Source organism: Cannabis sativa, chromosome 5 (assembly GCF_029168945.1).
Source record: "Cannabis sativa cultivar Pink pepper isolate KNU-18-1 chromosome 5, ASM2916894v1, whole genome shotgun sequence".
In the NCBI taxonomy this organism is placed as follows: Eukaryota; Viridiplantae; Streptophyta; class Magnoliopsida; order Rosales; family Cannabaceae; genus Cannabis; species Cannabis sativa.
This window is the reverse complement of record NC_083605.1, coordinates 70215643-70234882: the sequence shown is the minus strand read 5'-3', so window position 1 is coordinate 70234882 and position 19240 is coordinate 70215643. Positions and strand designations below refer to the sequence as shown.

Here is a 19240-nt window from a genome sequence, read left to right as displayed (position 1 = left end):
AATTTCTCATAAACTATTTTATTTTTAATAATAAATCATTTTATTTTTAATATAAATAAAAAGTCTCCCACGAATTTCTCATAAACCAAGAATTCGGTTATATAGGCACACTTTATATAGAATAGATATATAATAGCAAATTAATGAAAGCATAAAACAAATTAATATTAGAGCACCTCCAAGGAGGCAGCAAAAATTGAAAAATGGAGTAGTTAATGCTCCAAGGAGGCAGCATCTATCACTGCAAAATGAGGATTTGTCTACAGTGCACGGCTTATATGCCGTGCACTGTAGCCACGGCATTTATGTTTTTTTTTTTTTTTTTAGTTTTTTTAATAATTTAATTAATATTTATATATATTTATATTATTATATTTGTAAAATTAAGAATTATTTTTTGGGAAATTTTTTAATACACATTTTTAAAAGTGATGTACGAATCTACTCCTATTTATTTCGGCACCCGACAAACTTTTTTAGTCTATTTTTTTTATATAGTAGTGTATATTATAATTATTTAAGACATCTTGTAAAATTTAAAAAAATTTAGAAAAATTTAATAAGCCGAAAATAGAGCACTTCTTTAAAAGTGGTGCACTGATTTACTCCTACCTGTTTCGGCATTCGGGAGACTTGTTTAGTCTTTTTTTTTATGGTCGTGTACATTATAGTTATTTAAAACATCTTGCAAAATTTTAAAAAATTTAAAAAAATTTAACATGCCGAAAATAAAATTCAAACTTTCTGTTGCGTGACTCTTTTATTTAGAAGAATACATTGTAAAAGCACCTTATAATATTTATTTTTGTGTAAATTTAAATGTGAATATCATAAATTATTTTTTTCTTTTAATTATAATTTAAGTAAAAATTTATTATATTTTTTTATATTAAACAATAAAAATAATTTTTAAAATTGAACACATATTAAAATTAAAATTAAACACACTAAAACATCATATTCTTATTAATCAATAGTACACATATTTTATATTACACAACAGAACATTATAAAATTAAAGCACACTCAATAATACATAATAAAAACATTACAGACTTAAACATACATTTAAAAATTAAAATACAACACACCAAACATTAAACGGAAAAGTAATAACACAGATACGAACCTTCAAAGACAAAATGAGATACAACAATTTAATAATGTGGAAGATTATTTCTTGATCCGCCAAGATAGTCATAATACGGACTATAAACTTGTGAGTCATTTTCAGCTCTTTCACCTTGATCTTGAGATCGTTGATCTTCATCTTCAACGCCATGTCCCGAATCTTGAGATGCTCGATATTGTGACCCCTCATATTGTGATCCCTGATATTGAGATCCCTGATTTGGATATCCCTGATATTAAGATCCCTCATATTGAGATCCTTCTCCTTGTTCTCCAACTTCGGATGTTTGTGCCCTTTCTTTGTAAATTCGTCTTTTTTCACTTTGAATGTACTTATGAAACTCTAGATCGGATATAGAATTCAAATCCGTGAATAAAATTTTTTCGTCAGCCTTTCTTCTGTGACGTTCATTTCTATCCTTGTTACTCTTTTCAATAACTTTAATGAGTTCTTTATTTTGTTCCATTAGTTTGTTGAATTGATCATTACCTAATTGTTTTTCCTTTGCTTTTTTTACACCACATGGTCTTTCTGTTGGATAAGTATTCATTTCCTCATTATTCATGTTTAGATCAAATGAACTCATACCAGTGGATGCCGATGTTGGAGACTCAAAATTGTGAGATGATGATTTCGATGAAGTGAAACTAGGACCTTCGTGTTGGAATCTACGTGGTGCATTGATGTTTTCATCATTTGAAAAATTTTGAATACCTTTGAGGATGTGCCACACATGATCAAATTTAAAGCCTTTATCGTACTTTTTATCTTGGGCTAATAACATCTTCGCTTGAATTAACTGTTGCAATATAAATTAAGTAATAACGTTAATGAAAAATGAAAAATAAGATAGTAATAATAAATAAATTATAATAACACTTACAATGTCTTCTGCTGAAGCACCACTTGGATTTTTATTTTCAATTTGGTTGATACATCCCCTTAATTTTGCAACTGCACTATTAATAGTAGACATTCGAGTTTGCAAAGATCTTACTGGGCGAGGTTTATTACTAAATTTTCCATCTTTGTGGTACTCTGATTGAACTCTTGCCCAAAAATTATTACCTGATTGGTTTCTTCCTACGATTGGATCTTGAGAAATGTCAACATAGACATGACACAAGTGCACATCTTCCTCTACTGAGTAAGAAGAACCGCGAATGGAAGACATTTTTGAAGAAAATATAGCTATTTAGGAAATATGTTGAAGAGATGTGATCAAATTGAATGAGAAGTGTGAGATTATATAGGAAAGGAAAATACATTGCAACGGTTGAGATCGTGGTGAAATGATATCAGCGGCCAAGATTAAACTGTGAGATTTCTTGTCTTTTACTTTTGGAATCAGAAGATAAGGATGTGATGTGACAACACACTGCAACGGTTGAGATCGTGGTCAAATAATTTCAGCGGCCAAGATTAAATCACTAGATTTCTTATCTTTTAATTTTGGAATCAGAAGATAAGGTTGTGATGTGACAACACACTGCAACGGTTGAGATCGTGGTGAAATAATTTCAGCGGCCAAGATTAAACTGAGATTTTTTGTCTTGTAATTTTGGAATCAGAAGATAAGGTTGTGATGTGACAACACACTGCAACGGTTGAGATCGTGGTGAAATAATTTCAGCGGCCAAGATTAAACTGTGAGATTTTTTGTCTTGTAATTTTGGAATCAGAAGATAATAATGTGATGTGACAACACACTGCAACGGTTGAGATCGTGGTCAAATAATTTCAGCGGCCAAGATTAAATCACTAGATTTCTTATCTTTTAATTTTGGAATCAGAAGATAAGGTTGTGATGTGACAACACACTGCAACGGTTGAGATCGTGGTCATATAATTTCAGCGGCCAAGATTAAACTGTGAGATTTTTTGTCTTGTAATTTTGGAATCAGAAGATAAGGATGTGATGTGACAACACACTGCAACGGTTGAGATCGTGGTCAAATAATTTCAGCGGCCAAGATTAAATCACTAGATTTCTTATCTTTTAATTTTGGAATCAGAAGATAAGGTTGTGATGTGACAACACACTGCAACGGTTGAGATCGTGGTGAAATAATTTCAGCGGCCAAGATTAAATCACTAGATTTCTTATCTTTTAATTTTGGAATCAGAAGATAAGAATGTTTACACTATAAAATATGGATATGATACATGATATGAGGCACACCAAAAATATATACAATTTAACTTTGAAAAAAATATGAATTCTTATCCTGGTAGTTCATCGTATTTATCATCATCGTCTTCTTCAGATGATGAATATTATGATGATATAGAAATGCAAGTGGTAGGTCAAATCACTGCTAACAATAATTTTTGTATCGCTCAACACCAACAAAATCAAAGCTCACGTCGAGGCTCGATTCCTGGTCATATAGTTATTAACCGTGACCGGGAAAATGCTGATCGTAATCTTTTCAACGACTATTTTGCAGAGAATCCTCGATTTACCGATTTGATGTTTCGCCGAAGATTTCGAATGGGTCGTCCTTTATTCCTTCGTATTTTGGATGCTATACAAAGACATGACAATTACTTTCTCCAGCGAAGGGATAGAATGGGAAAACTCGGGTTATCAGGCTTGCAAAAAGTTACAGCTGTATTTCGTATGCTAGCATATGGTATGCCGGCAGATGCTACCGATGAATACATCAAAATAGGAGAATCTACAACTTTAGAAAGCTTGAAGCGATTTTGTCGTGCTGTTGTTGAGGTGTTTGGAGCCCACTATCTCCGATCACCCAACGCTCATGATGTTGCAAGACTACTCCACATTGGTGAACGTCGAGGTTTTCCAGGAATGTTGGGAAGTTTGGATTGTATGCATTGGAAATGGAAAAATTGTCCAACTGCTTGGGGAGGACAATATGCCGGTCGTAGTGGGTCCCCGACTATTATTCTTGAAGCAGTAGCTGACTATGATCTCTGGATATGGCATGCATATTTTGGCTTACCAGGATCTAATAATGACATTAATGTGTTAGAGGCATCCCATCTTTTTGCTAATCTGGCTGAAGGATTTGCTCCACCCGCTAATTATGTTATTAAAGGAAAAGAGTACAATATGGGTTATTATTTAGCCGATGGTATATATCCAAAATGGTCCACTCTTGTTCAAACTATCCATGATCCACGTGGTCCAAAAAAGAAACTATTTGCAATGAAACAAGAAGCATGTAGAAAAGATGTTGAACGTGCATTTGGAGTATTGCAATCTAGATTTGCAATTATTGCTGGACCGGCACGTCTTTGGAATAAAACGGTTTTACATGATATAATGACTTCATGTATTATTATGCATAATATGATAATAGAAGATGAACGTGATCTAAATGCACCAATTGAAGAGCGTGTCGAAGTGCCAAGTCCAGAAGTTGAGATGGTAGAAGATGATAATGCTCGGTTTCAAGAATTTCTTGCCAGACATAGAAAAATTAAAGATAAAGATGCTCACATTGAGCTTCGAAATGCATTAATCGAACACTTGTGGGACGAATATGGTAACTCACAAAATTAATATAATTTAATTAATTTTAAGTGTGTGTTTCAAGTTTAATTTAATTTAATGTAATTTTTTTGTCATGAATGTAATGTTTGTTCTCTAGTAATGTAATATTTATGTTATTGCAATATGATATTTTAATTTATCGAATTTCGCCGATTTTACAGTATTATTGTCTTTAATCACATTAGTAAGTTTATTTAAATATAACAATTGTGGTAATTTTTGTTAATTAATATGATATTATTTTTTTAATTTATTAAAAAATTAATATAATAATAAGAAATATTTTTTTTAGTGTAATTTTTGGTGTTGTGGTTGGAGTAGAAATAATTTTTGACACCAAATTTGGTGATAGTGTAACACCAAATTTGGTGTCTCTTTGGAGATGCTCTTATGTTATTATGATCATTTTATTATATGGATATGGCGCAGGTTGTAATTGATTGTGAAGGGATTGGATCTGCCATAGCTGAGTGGATGGGGTTCGGTGAGCCTAAATATGTTGGGTATTGTAGTATTCGTGGGCTTGCATACTTTCCTAATGGTCAGCCATATCCACCCACAATCACCAACATTAATGGAAATGGTGTATAGTATCCTATCTCTTCTTCTAAAGTATACTGGAATATGACCTTTACTCTCCACTCTCCAGGTACGTACCTATATATATATCTTTTCGGTAACATGATGGTGTATAATGTTGTACCAAAAATATTTTTCGCATTAGGTCCTAAAATCACTGACCCGGAGGAATTGAGAAAGCAAGCGAGAGAGCAAGTGCAAGGGTGGCCTCAAGCCGAGATACTTCTACACATTGTAGATCATACTCTAGATGACACTATCATCAGAGCACCCATGACTGACAGATATGGTTGTGGCCTGGGCTTAACCCATTGACTTATTCTGGAAGAGTTGTGGTGGTAGGTGACGCTTATCCAATGACTCCCAGTCTCCCAATATAGGACAAGGAGCTAGTGTTGCACTCGAAGACTCGGTTGTTTTGGGCAAAAAGCTTGTGCATGCATTGAAATCGGGATCATTGGTGGAAGAGGTGCTTTGATGTAGTACATGAGAGTGAAAGATGGCCCGTAGTGTTTCCTCTAGCCATAAAAGATGACACAGAGTGGTTGAGTGTTTCACAATGACCTAAGGGTTACCAAAAGAAATAAGCATTAAATTTCTACAAAACACTCAACCACTGCCAATTTTTGACTTGAAGACAAATGAACCTAAATATGCGAGAATGTAAGAGGGTTCTGCTATAAAGATGCAAATATTCAAAGTTCATTATTAAACATGTGAGTATTCAAGTTTCAGGTAAAAATTTTCCAGAGAAAATTCTGTACTTTGTCTTGTTTTGTCCTAAATTTTGATTATCTTAATAAGCCTTATTGATCCTATGCAATTTTTGTCCCTAAAATCTCAGAAGGCATGCGAACATTCAGAAAAATAAGTTTACAGAAGCAATGAGAAGGAAATACTAACCTTCTATACGAGGATTCTTTCTTGGGTTCGATAATCACCTTGAAAGGTTCTTCAACCTTTGAGAATTTGTCTTTGAAAATTGAAAATTCAAAACTTTGGAGAGTTTCTGAAGTTTGAAAAATTCTCAGAGAAGAAAGAATGAGAAATTGAGGAATGGGAGGAAAATGAAGTGGGATCGATTTGTATTTGAAGGGGTTAAATACAACATCCCTTATTTATTGGGATACAGACACGTGGCAGAAGTATGCCAAAGTTTTTTCAATCCGACGGTCCGCAACGAGCACGCCTACATATACCCCAAAGGGTTTTGATGACGTGGCATCTTGGGAAATTAAAAAAAAATATTACAACCATTTTTAAAACCCTCGACAAGACAATCAAAGGTCACCATCTTGTGACAATAACTCGCTTGCTTCTCTTTAACAATTTTCCTATATGACAGTTGTCAATTGCGAAATTCTAGGGGCATGTGTTATAGTGCGAATTTTTTGTCTAGAAACTCGAGAGCAGTCTCCTATAAAATTGACATGTGGATCCAATCCCCAAGGAAAGGACGACCTGTTAATTAACGACTCTCAAAGAGTTAGTCTCGCTTGATCTAAACTCACAAGATGATGTGACATTGACATGGTCTAGTCGCATACTATGCCTTGCACAATCAAAGACAAATATAGGACCGAAAGGATTTAATACAAGTCGTGTGTATAACGAAATATATGTGATGACTAGGTAGTCCCCTCCTACGACTAGTGAAGATCGCTTTTTTACATAAAGGTTGGTCCTAATGACTAATTGTATTTGATGACTCATCAAGGACTTGCATGTCCCACATTATCAACACGTGAGATGTCCGTTTATGCGATATATTAGAAATGCAGACATCCAAACAATAGGCTCATTAGCTATTTAGCAAATGCAAAGCACACCTAAAGCTACGAGCTTGTGCGAGGGTATGAATAGGCAACTCGTACTTGTCAAGTCGCATACGTTGCTACACTTAATACATGAACAGATTAAATTTATTCTTTAACATTTATCTTGATTTAATGCTGTCATTTATTGTGAAACGATTCTAAAACAGACCAGTTATTAAAACTAAAAGGACACTTATTTTCTATATAAAGGAGTGATCCAAATCAAATAGACTAAGCTGAAATCTTGGCAACAGTGAATTAAGCAAACCGAGATCTGACCGAACTACTATACTTTCTGTGTTCTTATTATTTCCAATTTTTGTCCAGTTTGTTAGTAGCTTGTTGAATACTCGCTACTCTAAATGAGTACTCGAACGTTTTATCCAAATTATTTAATAGTATTAAATACTCGCGCAAATTTTGATATTGTTTAAATTCTTCCAATAACACAGCAAACCAAGCACTAGTAGCATTAATCAATTTCTTTAAAGGTAATTAAAAGAAGGAGAAAACAAACAACCAAATTACTCATAATAAAAAAGTGGGTATCTAGAAAGTTGTTTGCACATGAAAGAAGTATTTTCGACTAAATAGACGAGTTTTAAAGTAATGAGTTTCTTTAAAACTATGGTTATTGGTTACAATATGAATCAATCAATCATTAATTTTATATATATATTAAATAAATGAGAAATGATAAAGGTCACTAGTGCTTTAACACTTTTTTATGTGTTAATATCGCTATTGGTCTAATTAAATATCGGGTCTCATATAATTTAATATAATAACTTATAGGGAGTATCGCTAGCCAATCGCAACACAACATGTCGAGAATGTGCTATGCACCACTAGTACTTAATAGCAATCCTCTAAATAAATGGGAGATTTTAGGCCTTTCGTAGTTTCAATCAAGTGGAAATTAATTAAAGTAGCTTCCACTAATAAGGTATAGTAATTATTAAAACCAAAATGGATTATGACACAGTTGCCTACCACAATACTTAATCTTTTTCATTTGTTTTATTGGATCAGTTTAAGGGTACAATTAAAAAAAAAATTAACAGATACCCGAATTTTAAACTCAAAAATCTAAAATTAAATTAATTTAGTTTTGGCTTTGTATTTTCCAATAATTTAAATTATATATAAAAATTAAAAAAAAATATATTATATAAGAGTTTAATGCCATCAACAAAGGATCTGGTAGGCCAAGTTTCTCTTTTTTATGATCTTATTGATGACATTTCTCTTTTATTATCCTCTTTTCCTAGAGTTTCAATTTGGTATGTGAAGCATGATGCTAATAAAGCAGCACATGACTTAACGAGATTCGCTCTTCGATTGGATAATATTTATTCTTGGTTGGGGAAAATTCCTTCTCCAATCCACTTTGTTATTGTTATGGATTCTATTCAATAATAATAATAGTGTTCTTCAAAAAAAAAAAAAAATATTATGGAGCTTTTTAACTTGTAATAATTTTGGGCTAGTTCATTAATCTTTTCAAGTTTATCCTATCTTATTCTTAATGATATTACCTATGGATGGTAATAAAAAAATTTAACTTCTATACTTAATTTTTTTATTTTATTAAAAAATTATTATATTTTTATATTATATGGGCTGCTAAAGAAAAAGAAAAAAAAAAAAATTTGAGACAAAAAAGAGTTTGATTGAAATATTTATTTTGTGGTAATTTTGTGGGCCAAATACAAATGGGCGTTTTGTATGAAAAATGAAAAAAATGGTATTTTTCTAAAAAATTAGGGCACTTTTAAGTACGAACTATAAGCACAGGAGGGTCAGTGCCGGCTCTTTAGGCCATTGAACTATAGAATGTGCAACACTATTAACCAACCTACAATAATGTTGGAAAAATTATTAATTACTTAACGATTAATGCTAGAATTACAAAAAATAGTTAATTTATACCACTACTTTTGAAATAAATTGTATGTATATGAAAAATTTTATAATCTAACTTCTAAAAATAGATATATCAATACATTTCTTTGCTACTTTGATATCATCTAAATAGTTATAATTTCATACTTTATAGTAATTTAAAATATTCTAGAAAAATTTAAAATAATTTCTTGTGCCAAAACAAAATTTAAACTAGTGTAATGTACTCGTGTTTATTTTATTTTATATACTTGTAAAATAAACTATGACAACGATCTATAATCTCGTAAACCAATTTAGTATAACAGTTTGAGGCGTTAAATAAATAGAAAGTTAAACATCGCGGTCATTACAAAAGATAAATAGAGGTATGCAGGATGAATCCATAACACCTATTAAATTTTAAGTGGAAGTCCATCTAGCTACGCTAACAAAGTTACAAACATAGAAAATAAAAGAAAAATCACAAGAAAGAAAATAAATAATGGGAGAGTTGATTAGATAAAGATATATAATTATTCTTACTAATTATATTAAATACTTTAGAGATATCATCATATCATATAAGAGAATAAATAAGAAAAAAAAAGTGTATTATTCAAAGAAAAAATATGTGTAAATGTGAGAATGTTTAACATTAGCTTTAGAGAGAGAGTGAGACTCACGCGTTTCTAAGCGCTTTGGTAAGGTGACAATGATAGATGATGTTGCGGAGAAAACTCAGTTTGAAAAATAATTTAGCATTTTTGACAGTAAGGGTAAAATGGTAAATAGAGAAAGAGACAAAACACGTGGCAAAGGGTCGAACCAGTTAGCAAGTCACCCCTTCGTTCCCGACGATTTGGGGGTGGGCTTTAAATACACGCACCATCTTCATCAACCCAACCTCTTTTTTATTTTCATTATTATTATTTCTTCTCTTTCTTTTTCCGGTGAAGATCTCAAATCTCGCTCTCTCAATTTTCTCCGGTGCCAATATTCAATTCAATCCATCCTCAATTCCACTCATTTATTTGATCTCTTCTTCTTCTTTTTCATCACAGCCATGAATCCCGAATAGTAAGCTCTATTTTATCACATCTTTTTCCTTTCTTTTTTATTTTGGTTTGTGATCTTAGGGCCATGGAGTTATCTATCTTTTATGTTTATTTTTTTCTTATCGAATTTGGTTAGATCTGCTATGATTTCGTTATGTATTTTAATTTTGTTTTTGTTTTTTTAATTTATGTATTATCTGAAAAACGTTAACTGTTTGTGCTTTCGATTTAGTGTAATTAGGCTATGATTCTTTGATATATTGTTTGGATTGAAAAGTTACTTTTAACTTAGGTTGTGGATTAAGATCTATTTGCTTTCGGTTTAGATCCGTTGACCGGTTTTGGGTCAAAATTAGGGTAACAAATTTCTGGATGAGAATCAGAATTTTGATAAAATTCGGTGGAACAATTATTATATATGTCTGTTAATTGGAAGAATCTGGTTCAAATCTTCAAAGCGTAAAAGATTTACGAAGTTTAGATACTTACTTTAGGGGAATTGCTTCGGATGATTGCCCGAATTGGTATGTTGTTTTTTAGAATTTGGGGATAAGTATTTTAGATTACTTTAGCTCCCTTATTTGCGATGCTCTGGACGAAGTCACCTATGGGTTATGGAACTTAAGCTGTTTGTGGTGCTTAACCACTGCGAAATCATTTGTCAGATTTAATGATCATTAGTTGTGGACCTTTTGACGTAAAATTCTTATTTCTTACCTCTGGTGATCTCATACATGCAGTGACTATCTGTTTAAGCTTTTGCTTATTGGAGATTCTGGTGTCGGTAAATCATGTCTACTTCTGAGGTTTGCTGTAAGTTTCTTTGCCTTTTCTCTTTTGGGATATAAAACTTATTTGTGTTGCATTTAAAAAGGAGATATATTTGGCAAATGCTCCGTGATGGTCGAACATGTGCTAAGCTATTTGTTTGAAGTTAGTATAGTTCACGGTCATTTGGTTTTTGCGTTGTTGATGAACGTCTGGTGTTCTTATAAATATTATATGGAAGATCATTCAGTATAGTTCTTATCTGACTTTCATGTTTTGGCATTATAGGATGATTCATACCTGGACAGCTACATCAGCACTATTGGGGTTGATTTTGTAAGTTGTTATTTCTGTACAATACTATGTTACATATCTAATACTAATATCTTTAATATAGGCGTCTCTAACCTCTCTATTTCTTTTTCCTTTCCTAGAAAATCAGAACTGTGGAACAGGATGGGAAGACCATTAAACTTCAAATTGTAAGTAAACGAATTTCCTCATTGCGTGTTGCTTTTATGATCATGATGCTATTATCTATCTCACTGCATTTGCCTGATGTTTAAAGCTTGTCAAATGTTTTAAAGAATAATATATCTGTTACTTTTGTTGTAATGTAATCACATTCCTTCATCCAATATTCTTTTATGAATTTGTGATGCATTTCTCTGTTGCGATTGCTAATTGTCATTCCTGCCGTTTGGATATGCAGTGGGACACTGCTGGCCAAGAACGTTTCAGGACAATCACCAGCAGTTACTACCGTGGGGCTCATGGCATTATTGTAAGTACATTATTTCTCTTTTTGTTATTTTGTGTGTGCCTTTCTAGATATGGCCCATGTTGGTATTCCCCTGTACAACTTTATTTTATGTTAATTGGCTGCTTTTGTTCAGGTTGTCTATGATGTCACAGACCAAGAGAGCTTCAATAATGTCAAGCAATGGTTGAATGAAATTGATCGCTACGCAAGTGAAAATGTGAACAAGCTTCTAGTTGGAAACAAGAGCGATCTTACAGCAAACAAAGTAGTATCCTATGAGACTGCTAAGGTAAATCTAAATAAGATTTTGTTATATTATGCTGTGAGTGGTGGTCGAGAACAGACATTGACCATTTAATCATTGTTCAGGCATTCGCTGATGAAATTGGAATCCCATTCATGGAAACTAGTGCCAAGAATGCAACAAATGTAGAGCAAGCTTTCATGGCCATGGCTGCTGAAATTAAGAACAGGTAATCATGATTGATATTTTGCCTTTTGTCCCATTTTCTTTTTCTCTTCCAACTCAACTGTTCTTACATATCATTATCATACAGGATGGCTAGCCAGCCCGTTAACAATGCGAGGCCACCAACGGTCCAGATCCGAGGACAGCCCGTGAACCAGAAGTCCGGTTGCTGCTCGTCTTAAATGGAAATAGTGGTGGTGGTGGTGGTGGGAATGATGTTAATTCGTGTTTCCATGGCATGTAAAACTAGTTCCTTATCTTAAATGCTTTGATATAAAAGATAATTGTCTCTCATGATTTCTCTTTTTTTTACTTCTTTTCCTTTCTCAGTTGTCAGTACTTTGTTAAATCTACCATTCTTTTCAATGTATTTTGATTTTGGTAAAACATTTCTGTACAAATTGGTGGATAGCAGTATTTGCCCCCCTCTCTTATTATGCTCCTATTATTTGTCACATTTTATCCAAATCAGTGTTCTAATTTACATTTGTCTTTACTTGCCTAATTTCGAATTGTTTCATTAAATAAATCGATCTAATCTATAATATTATTAGTATCTCCCAATAGTTATCTATCCAAAGGCACTATGGATCCGATTCGTATAATTAAGGAGTGTTGTTAATAGTATTGTGTTTCGTGTACGTCAGGATTGAGCTATTTATTTTAAAGTAAACTATTATTTATGATTGATTTAAAATTTATATATTATTTTTTAAAAAAAATACTTTTTTGTATTGCTTCTCATTAATCTTAAGTTGTTTTGAAAGATTATAGTATATATTAATTCATGTTGTAACTCGTAACTCGTAAGTTTCACATATGGTAATAATGCACAATAAAATTGGAACAATTAAAATATAGTTATATATCATTACATCATTCGTAGACATTCTATTCACACAGTTAATTAACAATATAATATGCTACTTACAATAAAAAAATTGATTAGAGTTAAAAATTAGTTCTTTGGGTCAGGGTCATTAGGTTTCTCAAAAAATAAAAATTCTTAAAACAAACTGGGGGCAATAAAAAAATGGGTACCAAAATGGGCGCAATAAAAAAATGTTCAAGAACTCTTAAGCTATATTCTTTTTTATATATACTAGATATTTGTTACGTGCCAATTTTATTTTAAGTGCCGTTTGGTAATATTTTTATTTTTTTAATTTTTTAATCAAAAAATGAAAGTAAAATTTTTGTTTTTAAAAAATTTATTTTTGAAAAACAAAAATGTGTTCTGTAACTACTTTTGTTTTTCAATTTTAAAAACAGAAAACAAAAGTGTGTTCTGTAAAGTTCATTTTTATTTTTATTTTTTGATTTTATTTAAGTCGGGTCTATATCCGGGGTCGGATTCGGGTTCAAGTCAAAAGTCGGGTTCAGCGCCAGGGCCGTGGGGAGGGGTTTTGGGTTAGGATCTGGTCGTAATCCAAAAGATTGATTAAGAAAAAAAAAACTGTTTAAAAAAATATTAAAAGTGATTTTTGTTGTTTTTAAAATTTTGATTGTAATTATAAAATTGAAAAGTAAAAACAGTTTTATAGAACATGTTTTTGAAAAATATTTTCACTTTTCTACTTTTAAAAACAGAAAACTGATTAAAAAAGTGTTATCAAACGCCACCTTAGTTTTTAGTTTTTTTTAATATCATAATTTTAAAATTAATAATATTTAATGTAGTGATAATCATTGAAATTTGAAAACATAATATTGATTTAAATAAAAACAAAAAAATACTATTATACTTTGTAATAGTAATTTAAAAAAAATTATTATTCGTCAAATTTATCTTCGCAATTAATGAAAATGTTCATTTGGTTAAACTATCAAAACATTCAAATTTAATTTAAAATAATATTTAAAATTTAACTAATTCTAAAGATCAAAATTTGAAAATAAATTTTAATAAAAAAATAAACAATATAAACAAATTTATTATTAATTGCAACTGGATTAATTATATTTAGGTTTAACTAACTACATAGATGCTAACCCTTTGTTATTTTTTTTTATTTAAAAAAAAGTCACCCAATAATTTTTCATAAATTAAGAATTCTATTATATAGCTACATATCTTTATATATTAAAAGTGCCTATCTAACGGCAATTCTTGGTTTAACAGAATATACTTTACAAATAAAAGAATATTCTGTTAAATTTAACCCCAAAACCATCTACCATTTTCTTTTAACGCCGTTACCATCCCATTCTTCACAGATTCTTTTCAAATGGCCCTAAAGCTAGCCAGAATCTCACTCTAAATCCCAATCTCAATCCCAAACAACTTTTACCCATTCCACATCAATTGATATACCCTTTCAACACTCCCTACATCAGAGTTTCCAATCGCAGAATTTTGAAGATTTTGATCGGAGGTGAAAATTCCCTGACGATTCATGAGATCGATGTAGTATGTATTGTCGAAGATGTTAGGTGTTCGAAGATCTTGGAAGGTGAAGGCGTCGAAGTCTTTGGTTGGGCATATGGATTTGAGATTCTTAGTGAAAGTTTGGTCCATGATTCGGTCTTGGGGGTAGAGACGGTTGTCGAAGGATCCGCATTGGGAAATTCTGATGGTGTGGCCGCCTGAGAGGGCGACGACATCTGTGGGGTCGAGGTTTTGGTTGTCGGCGAGCTATTTGAGAATGGCTTTGGTTTTCAGTCAAAGAACGAGCTTTCCTTGCAAGAACGATTTAGGTTTTCAGTCGCTATTTGCCAATCGAGATTTCTCTGGCCCAGACTTTTCTTCTCCAATAATATTGCGATTTTTCAAACAAAAACAAATGCACAATGCCACTTTGTGAAAGAGCACCCCTAAAATTGAGCTTTCCCTCATGATTAGAAGCTGTGTTGTTACCAGCAATTCCACAAAATCAAGAAGCCAATACCCAAAAAGTTCTTATCGCTAAGCATTTAATCAACAGGCTCTCTTTTTTTTCTTCAAAAAATAATAATCAATGGAATACGGGTTTTGGCTTATTAGTCCTTATTCAAAATAGTTTGTCTTTGATATTTAATTTCGTAATTATTATTTTTCCCCTTTTAATTGCAGGATAAAAGATTTATTACTTCCTTATTTGTATGCGTAATGTTCTTGAAAGTCTGTAAATTCCACCAAGATGATCAGGTTTGGAACTTAATCTACTTCATAAAAGCATGGAATATTAGCAATGGGGTATGAACTTAATTGAAATAATATATTTTGTAGGTATGTTATAGGTGGAAAATTGACATTAGAAGAGTTGTATAGGTAGTTAGAATTACAGGTTTTAGAGTTATCGAGTATGTTCATCATTTATTCCTTGCTAGATAAACAAATAATGAGACCTTATTTTTATTGCTTAATTCAATGATTATATCATCATGTATAGAATATTGTTTTGAAATGTTCATAAGAAATTTTCATCAGACAATATTGTATTGCAGGAAGTTGGTGAAAAGACTGTAGAGTTGAAACCAAATTCTCTCTTTGAACCCAATAAGAAGTAACATCTTCACTATTTTATTGAGTTGTTTACTTGTTAATTCTTCTAGCAATTAAGACCATTTGAATATATGATACCTATTTTTAGGTAGGAGCGTTTTAGACCCACGTATCAACTATTACAAACTTCGCTAAGATTTATTTTTCTTCCTTTTCTAGAAAGACATCATTTTTGTTTATACTTTCAAACTATTTGATTGCACAATATGAATTGTTCATGTAAACGAAGAACCAAAACCACCAACGTTTACTTGGTTTTTTAAAAGTGAAATAAATCTAATCTTATATTGATTGATGTATTTATAATTTTTATCACTAAAGCTTGTATTTTGTCATAATAGGTGTGACAACCCTCCCAACGCTCCCTTAGAATCAAATACTATTAATTAAACTAGATTATCATACTGATTGCAGATGTGTGCAAGAGCAGGATCTCCTACCGATGAAACTCTCGTAGATCTGTGCGAGAGCATGGCCTCCTAATGATGAATTATCGCTACTGATTGCATCTTTGAGTACAATGAGGCACAAGAAATATATAAGAACAATGAAATTACTGATTTGGTAAAGCAATTGAAACCAACTCAGGTATATATAAGAAATATGGTACTACTTACTACTTTTAAATGAATATATTGCTTACTAATTACTATCTTGATTTTGTTTTTATACTCTTTGTTGTTTATTTTATTATGCTCTTGTTCCCGAATTTAAAACTCGGGAATCGAACAGAGCTCAACATGTAGATTTTCACATGAATTTGGCTCCATTTCGTTTTCTTATTGTTATTAGATAATTTATTTGAAAAAGCTTCATGGTGTTGTTTATTCTTGGAGCTGTATTGGAACTCTTTTTTAACTTCTTGTTTGTGGTTATTACATATCGATTAAACATAAATATGTTTGTCTTCCTTGTATAGCAAGGTTTAAAATTTCCAGTGATTGGTTTCTTCATTTCAAAAATTTTGGTTATGTTCAAGAGAAGATAGTATAGATTTGAATTATTATATATTTAGGAAAACAACAAGTTATGCAATTTGATGCTGAATCATGCTTTTCAACTTTTTTTTCGTTAAATATTGAAATAACATAGACTAAAGTCATGGTGGAGCCCGATCGTTTATTTATTTGTATTGGAGTAGTGTAGTTTCATTCTTGTTTACATTGCATTGGGTATTGAACTGTTTGGTGACTGAGTAGGGTCAAACCAGTCACATGTATTTTAATTTTTAAGCCCATATGAATTTAATATATGTAATCACTATATCTTGACTACATTACACATTGTATTTATTTATATGTAATGTATATATTGGTGCATACAGTGGTATTCTTACATTGTACAAGAGTTAAAGTGGTACATTTATTGGTGGAAAATCATATTTCCTCTGGCCTTTAGCCTTTTATTGTGTACAGAATATACATAATTTCACTGTTTAGAGTACAATATGCCTCTAAACAGTAATGCCCATACTCTTTTCTCATTCTTCTACTGATTTAATTTCACTACTATATGTATTATCATTGGTTTGCGGCACTTGTTGTTGTTGTTGTAGTTGTGATAGAGGAAGGCTTGGTATATAGCAACCTACGCCACCACTACTAGGAATACATGCATAGTCTTGTTTAGTTAGTGTAGTTGCATTTTAATCATCATCATCTAGAGTAATGCCAATACTTTTTTTCCATTCTTCTACTAATTCATTTAGACTATTATATGCATTATCATTAGTTTGCGGCACTTGATGTTGTTGTGGTTGTGATAGAGTATGCTTCAAGATGTTGTTGTGGTTGTGATAGAGTATGCTTCATCCTTATTGTGTTTGTTATTGGTTTCATCACATTGATCCAACAACATCAATGGTAGAAATTCTTGTAATCTTCCTTCTCTTTGCAATATGTTGATATATTGTGCTTCTTAATTAAATATCATTAATTTTTTATAATTAATATAATATTAATTTGTTTAACATATATAGTTTTTTTTTTTCTTTTCAGAAAGCGTCCTATTGGATTGAAGCTGAAATCATATTTAATAACATCAACCAAGATTTTTATTACATGTCGTGTGATTTATGTAATAAGAAACTTATGTTCTACAACGACAATGAAGAAACAGATTGTGAGAATCCAAAATGCAGAAAAAGATGTCTTCCCACACCACGGTAAACACATCATCACTAAATTAATATATGAACTTATTTGATATTCATATTAATCGTTATATATTTTGTATAAATTATTAGTGCAAAAGGACCTATGTACAACTCGACGATGGTACCGAGTTGTTAGATGCTGTGATGTTCGAAGATGTTGCAAAAACATATTCTCATGTATTGCAGTTCAATTAAAGTCATATTCAAACGAGATAAATATAAAAAAATAAATATATAAAATTTATACCTTTTCATAAATAGAAAAGTATTAAATCTTATTACTAATTATTTTTACAGAAACATAGGTTGTTTGTCCAAAAAACTACAGAGAAATTATCGGTCAAAAAATGGAGAGTTCAGTTGTATGTAGATCCAAAACGAATGATGAGTTCAAAGTACAATCAATACACCATTCAAGCAGCTGAACCAATAGAAGATTAGGGAAAAGTTTCACTATACTCTTTTTAGTTTTTCAAATAATATTCCATATATTAAGACTTTTTTAATATTTTTTCTTCTATTTTAAGATCGAACATTTTCTTTAATTTTAGTTACATAATGTTTGTTTTAAATTTTGCAGAACTTATATCTTATTCCTTTAAATTTTCTATAAGTAAATAACAAGTATTATTTTGTTATGACTTTAATATATCCAATTATATTTTACTAACCAAATATGATAGCACACATATTACTTTAATAAAATAAATCATTCGCATGATCATATATCTAAATAAAACAACAAAGAGCTAAAATCTAAAAAAAATTAATATTTACGTGCCTCGGCACGTAATTTCTAACTAGTATAGATATAAATATAGATATATTGTCAATTAACAATATATATAAATAAATGGACACCACTTTGTCCCTATCGGTAGAGATTTACGTTTTTGGTATTTTAAAAAATTATATATTTTTTTTCATATGATGATCTATTTATTTATTTTTTTTTTAAAAAAAAGAAATTAAATAATTTATATATAAATCATTCTATTTTTAAAAAATTTCTAAAACATGTAGAATATCTACTATAATATATATATTTAAATATATATATGAAAATTTTAGTTATAATATTTTTAAACTCTAAATTTGGAAACATCGAAATGAGCTTGTATGGTCCGATAAGTTTCCTACTGTTGCGAGTGTTGCTCACTTAGCTCAAGCTTTACTCGCGGATTGGACTCGGGCTCAAGATTCAACATTTAATCCTACAGCTGCATTCATTACTAATGTCGATGGTGCTGAAACTTGGTCCAAACCAGTTGAAAACACCTTGAAGATTAATATAGATGCTGCTATTTTTTCAGGAACTGCAACTTATAGCTTTGCAAGGGTGATTAGGGATGAAACTGGCGCATTGGTTGAAGCTTTTACCTGCTGTCAGTCAGGGGTGTTGCAACCCGAAATGGTGGAAGCTTTGGGTGTTAAGGAGGAGGCACTGAGTTGGGTTAAACAGAAAGATTAGAGGAAGATTGTCATTGAAACTGGTAGTCTTACTGTGGTGCAAGCGTTACGTAGCTCTATTCCTATGGTTTCATACTTTGGGAGTATTATTTCTGATTGTAAGATGTTGTTAAATGACTTGCGAGATGTTTATGTCAA

The 19240-nt window shown here is 31.4% G+C and overlaps 3 protein-coding genes and 1 long non-coding RNA gene across 6 annotated transcripts; 3 read left to right on the top strand and 1 right to left on the bottom strand.

Moving 5' to 3' along the window:
- Nucleotides 1-963: 963 nt before the first annotated feature.
- On the bottom strand, nucleotides 964-2518 carry LOC115694982 (glutathione S-transferase T3-like). 2 transcript variants are annotated; one of them, XM_061116074.1, is made up of 3 exons: nucleotides 2016-2518; nucleotides 1721-1931; nucleotides 964-1474 (listed from the first exon to the last, which is right to left on the bottom strand). In XM_061116074.1, the coding sequence occupies exons 1-3, from the start codon at nucleotides 2304-2306 to the stop codon at nucleotides 1368-1370; spliced, it is 609 nt and encodes a 202-aa protein (XP_060972057.1). In that variant the 5' UTR covers nucleotides 2307-2518; the 3' UTR covers nucleotides 964-1367. The 2 variants fall into 2 exon arrangements, with proteins under 2 accessions (XP_060972057.1, XP_060972056.1); XM_061116073.1 differs by having other exon boundaries at nucleotides 964-1931.
- A 651-nt stretch (nucleotides 2519-3169) lies between these two features.
- On the top strand, nucleotides 3170-4813 carry LOC133038060 (protein ALP1-like). Its single transcript, XM_061116072.1, has one exon. The coding sequence runs from the start codon at nucleotides 3348-3350 to the stop codon at nucleotides 4662-4664; it is 1317 nt and encodes a 438-aa protein (XP_060972055.1). The 5' UTR covers nucleotides 3170-3347; the 3' UTR covers nucleotides 4665-4813.
- Nucleotides 4814-9753: 4940 nt separating this feature from the next.
- LOC115716518 (GTP-binding protein YPTM2) lies at nucleotides 9754-12461 on the top strand. Its single transcript, XM_030645328.2, has 8 exons — nucleotides 9754-10015; nucleotides 10734-10806; nucleotides 11050-11097; nucleotides 11196-11243; nucleotides 11474-11545; nucleotides 11658-11813; nucleotides 11894-11997; nucleotides 12082-12461. The coding sequence occupies exons 1-8, from the start codon at nucleotides 10002-10004 to the stop codon at nucleotides 12173-12175; spliced, it is 609 nt and encodes a 202-aa protein (XP_030501188.1). The 5' UTR covers nucleotides 9754-10001; the 3' UTR covers nucleotides 12176-12461.
- Nucleotides 12462-14178: 1717 nt separating this feature from the next.
- LOC133037998 (uncharacterized) lies at nucleotides 14179-18182 on the top strand. 2 transcript variants are annotated; one of them, XR_009687982.1, is made up of 3 exons: nucleotides 14179-16065; nucleotides 17475-17641; nucleotides 17930-18182. It is a non-coding gene; the product is annotated as an uncharacterized LOC133037998 (long non-coding RNA). The 2 variants fall into 2 exon arrangements; XR_009687981.1 differs by lacking the exon at nucleotides 17930-18182 and adding an exon at nucleotides 17723-17897 and having other exon boundaries at nucleotides 14188-16065.
- The last annotated feature ends 1058 nt before the right edge of the window (nucleotides 18183-19240 follow it).

Excerpts from the sequence above, each read along its gene's own strand:
- LOC115694982 (XM_061116073.1), bottom strand. The coding sequence starts at position 2,306 with ATGTCTTCCATTCGCGGTTCTTCTTACTCAGTAGAGGAAGATGTGCAC. Across the intron at positions 1,932-2,015 it reads GTGCTTCAGCAGAAGACATT|TTAATTCAAGCGAAGATGTT; the intron begins GTAAGTGTTATT and ends ATATTGCAACAG.
- LOC133038060 (XM_061116072.1), top strand. The coding sequence starts at position 3,348 with ATGAATTCTTATCCTGGTAGTTCATCGTATTTATCATCATCGTCTTCT.
- LOC115716518 (XM_030645328.2), top strand. Across the intron at positions 11,244-11,473 it reads AGACCATTAAACTTCAAATT|TGGGACACTGCTGGCCAAGA; the intron begins GTAAGTAAACGA and ends TTGGATATGCAG. Across the intron at positions 11,546-11,657 it reads GTGGGGCTCATGGCATTATT|GTTGTCTATGATGTCACAGA; the intron begins GTAAGTACATTA and ends GCTTTTGTTCAG.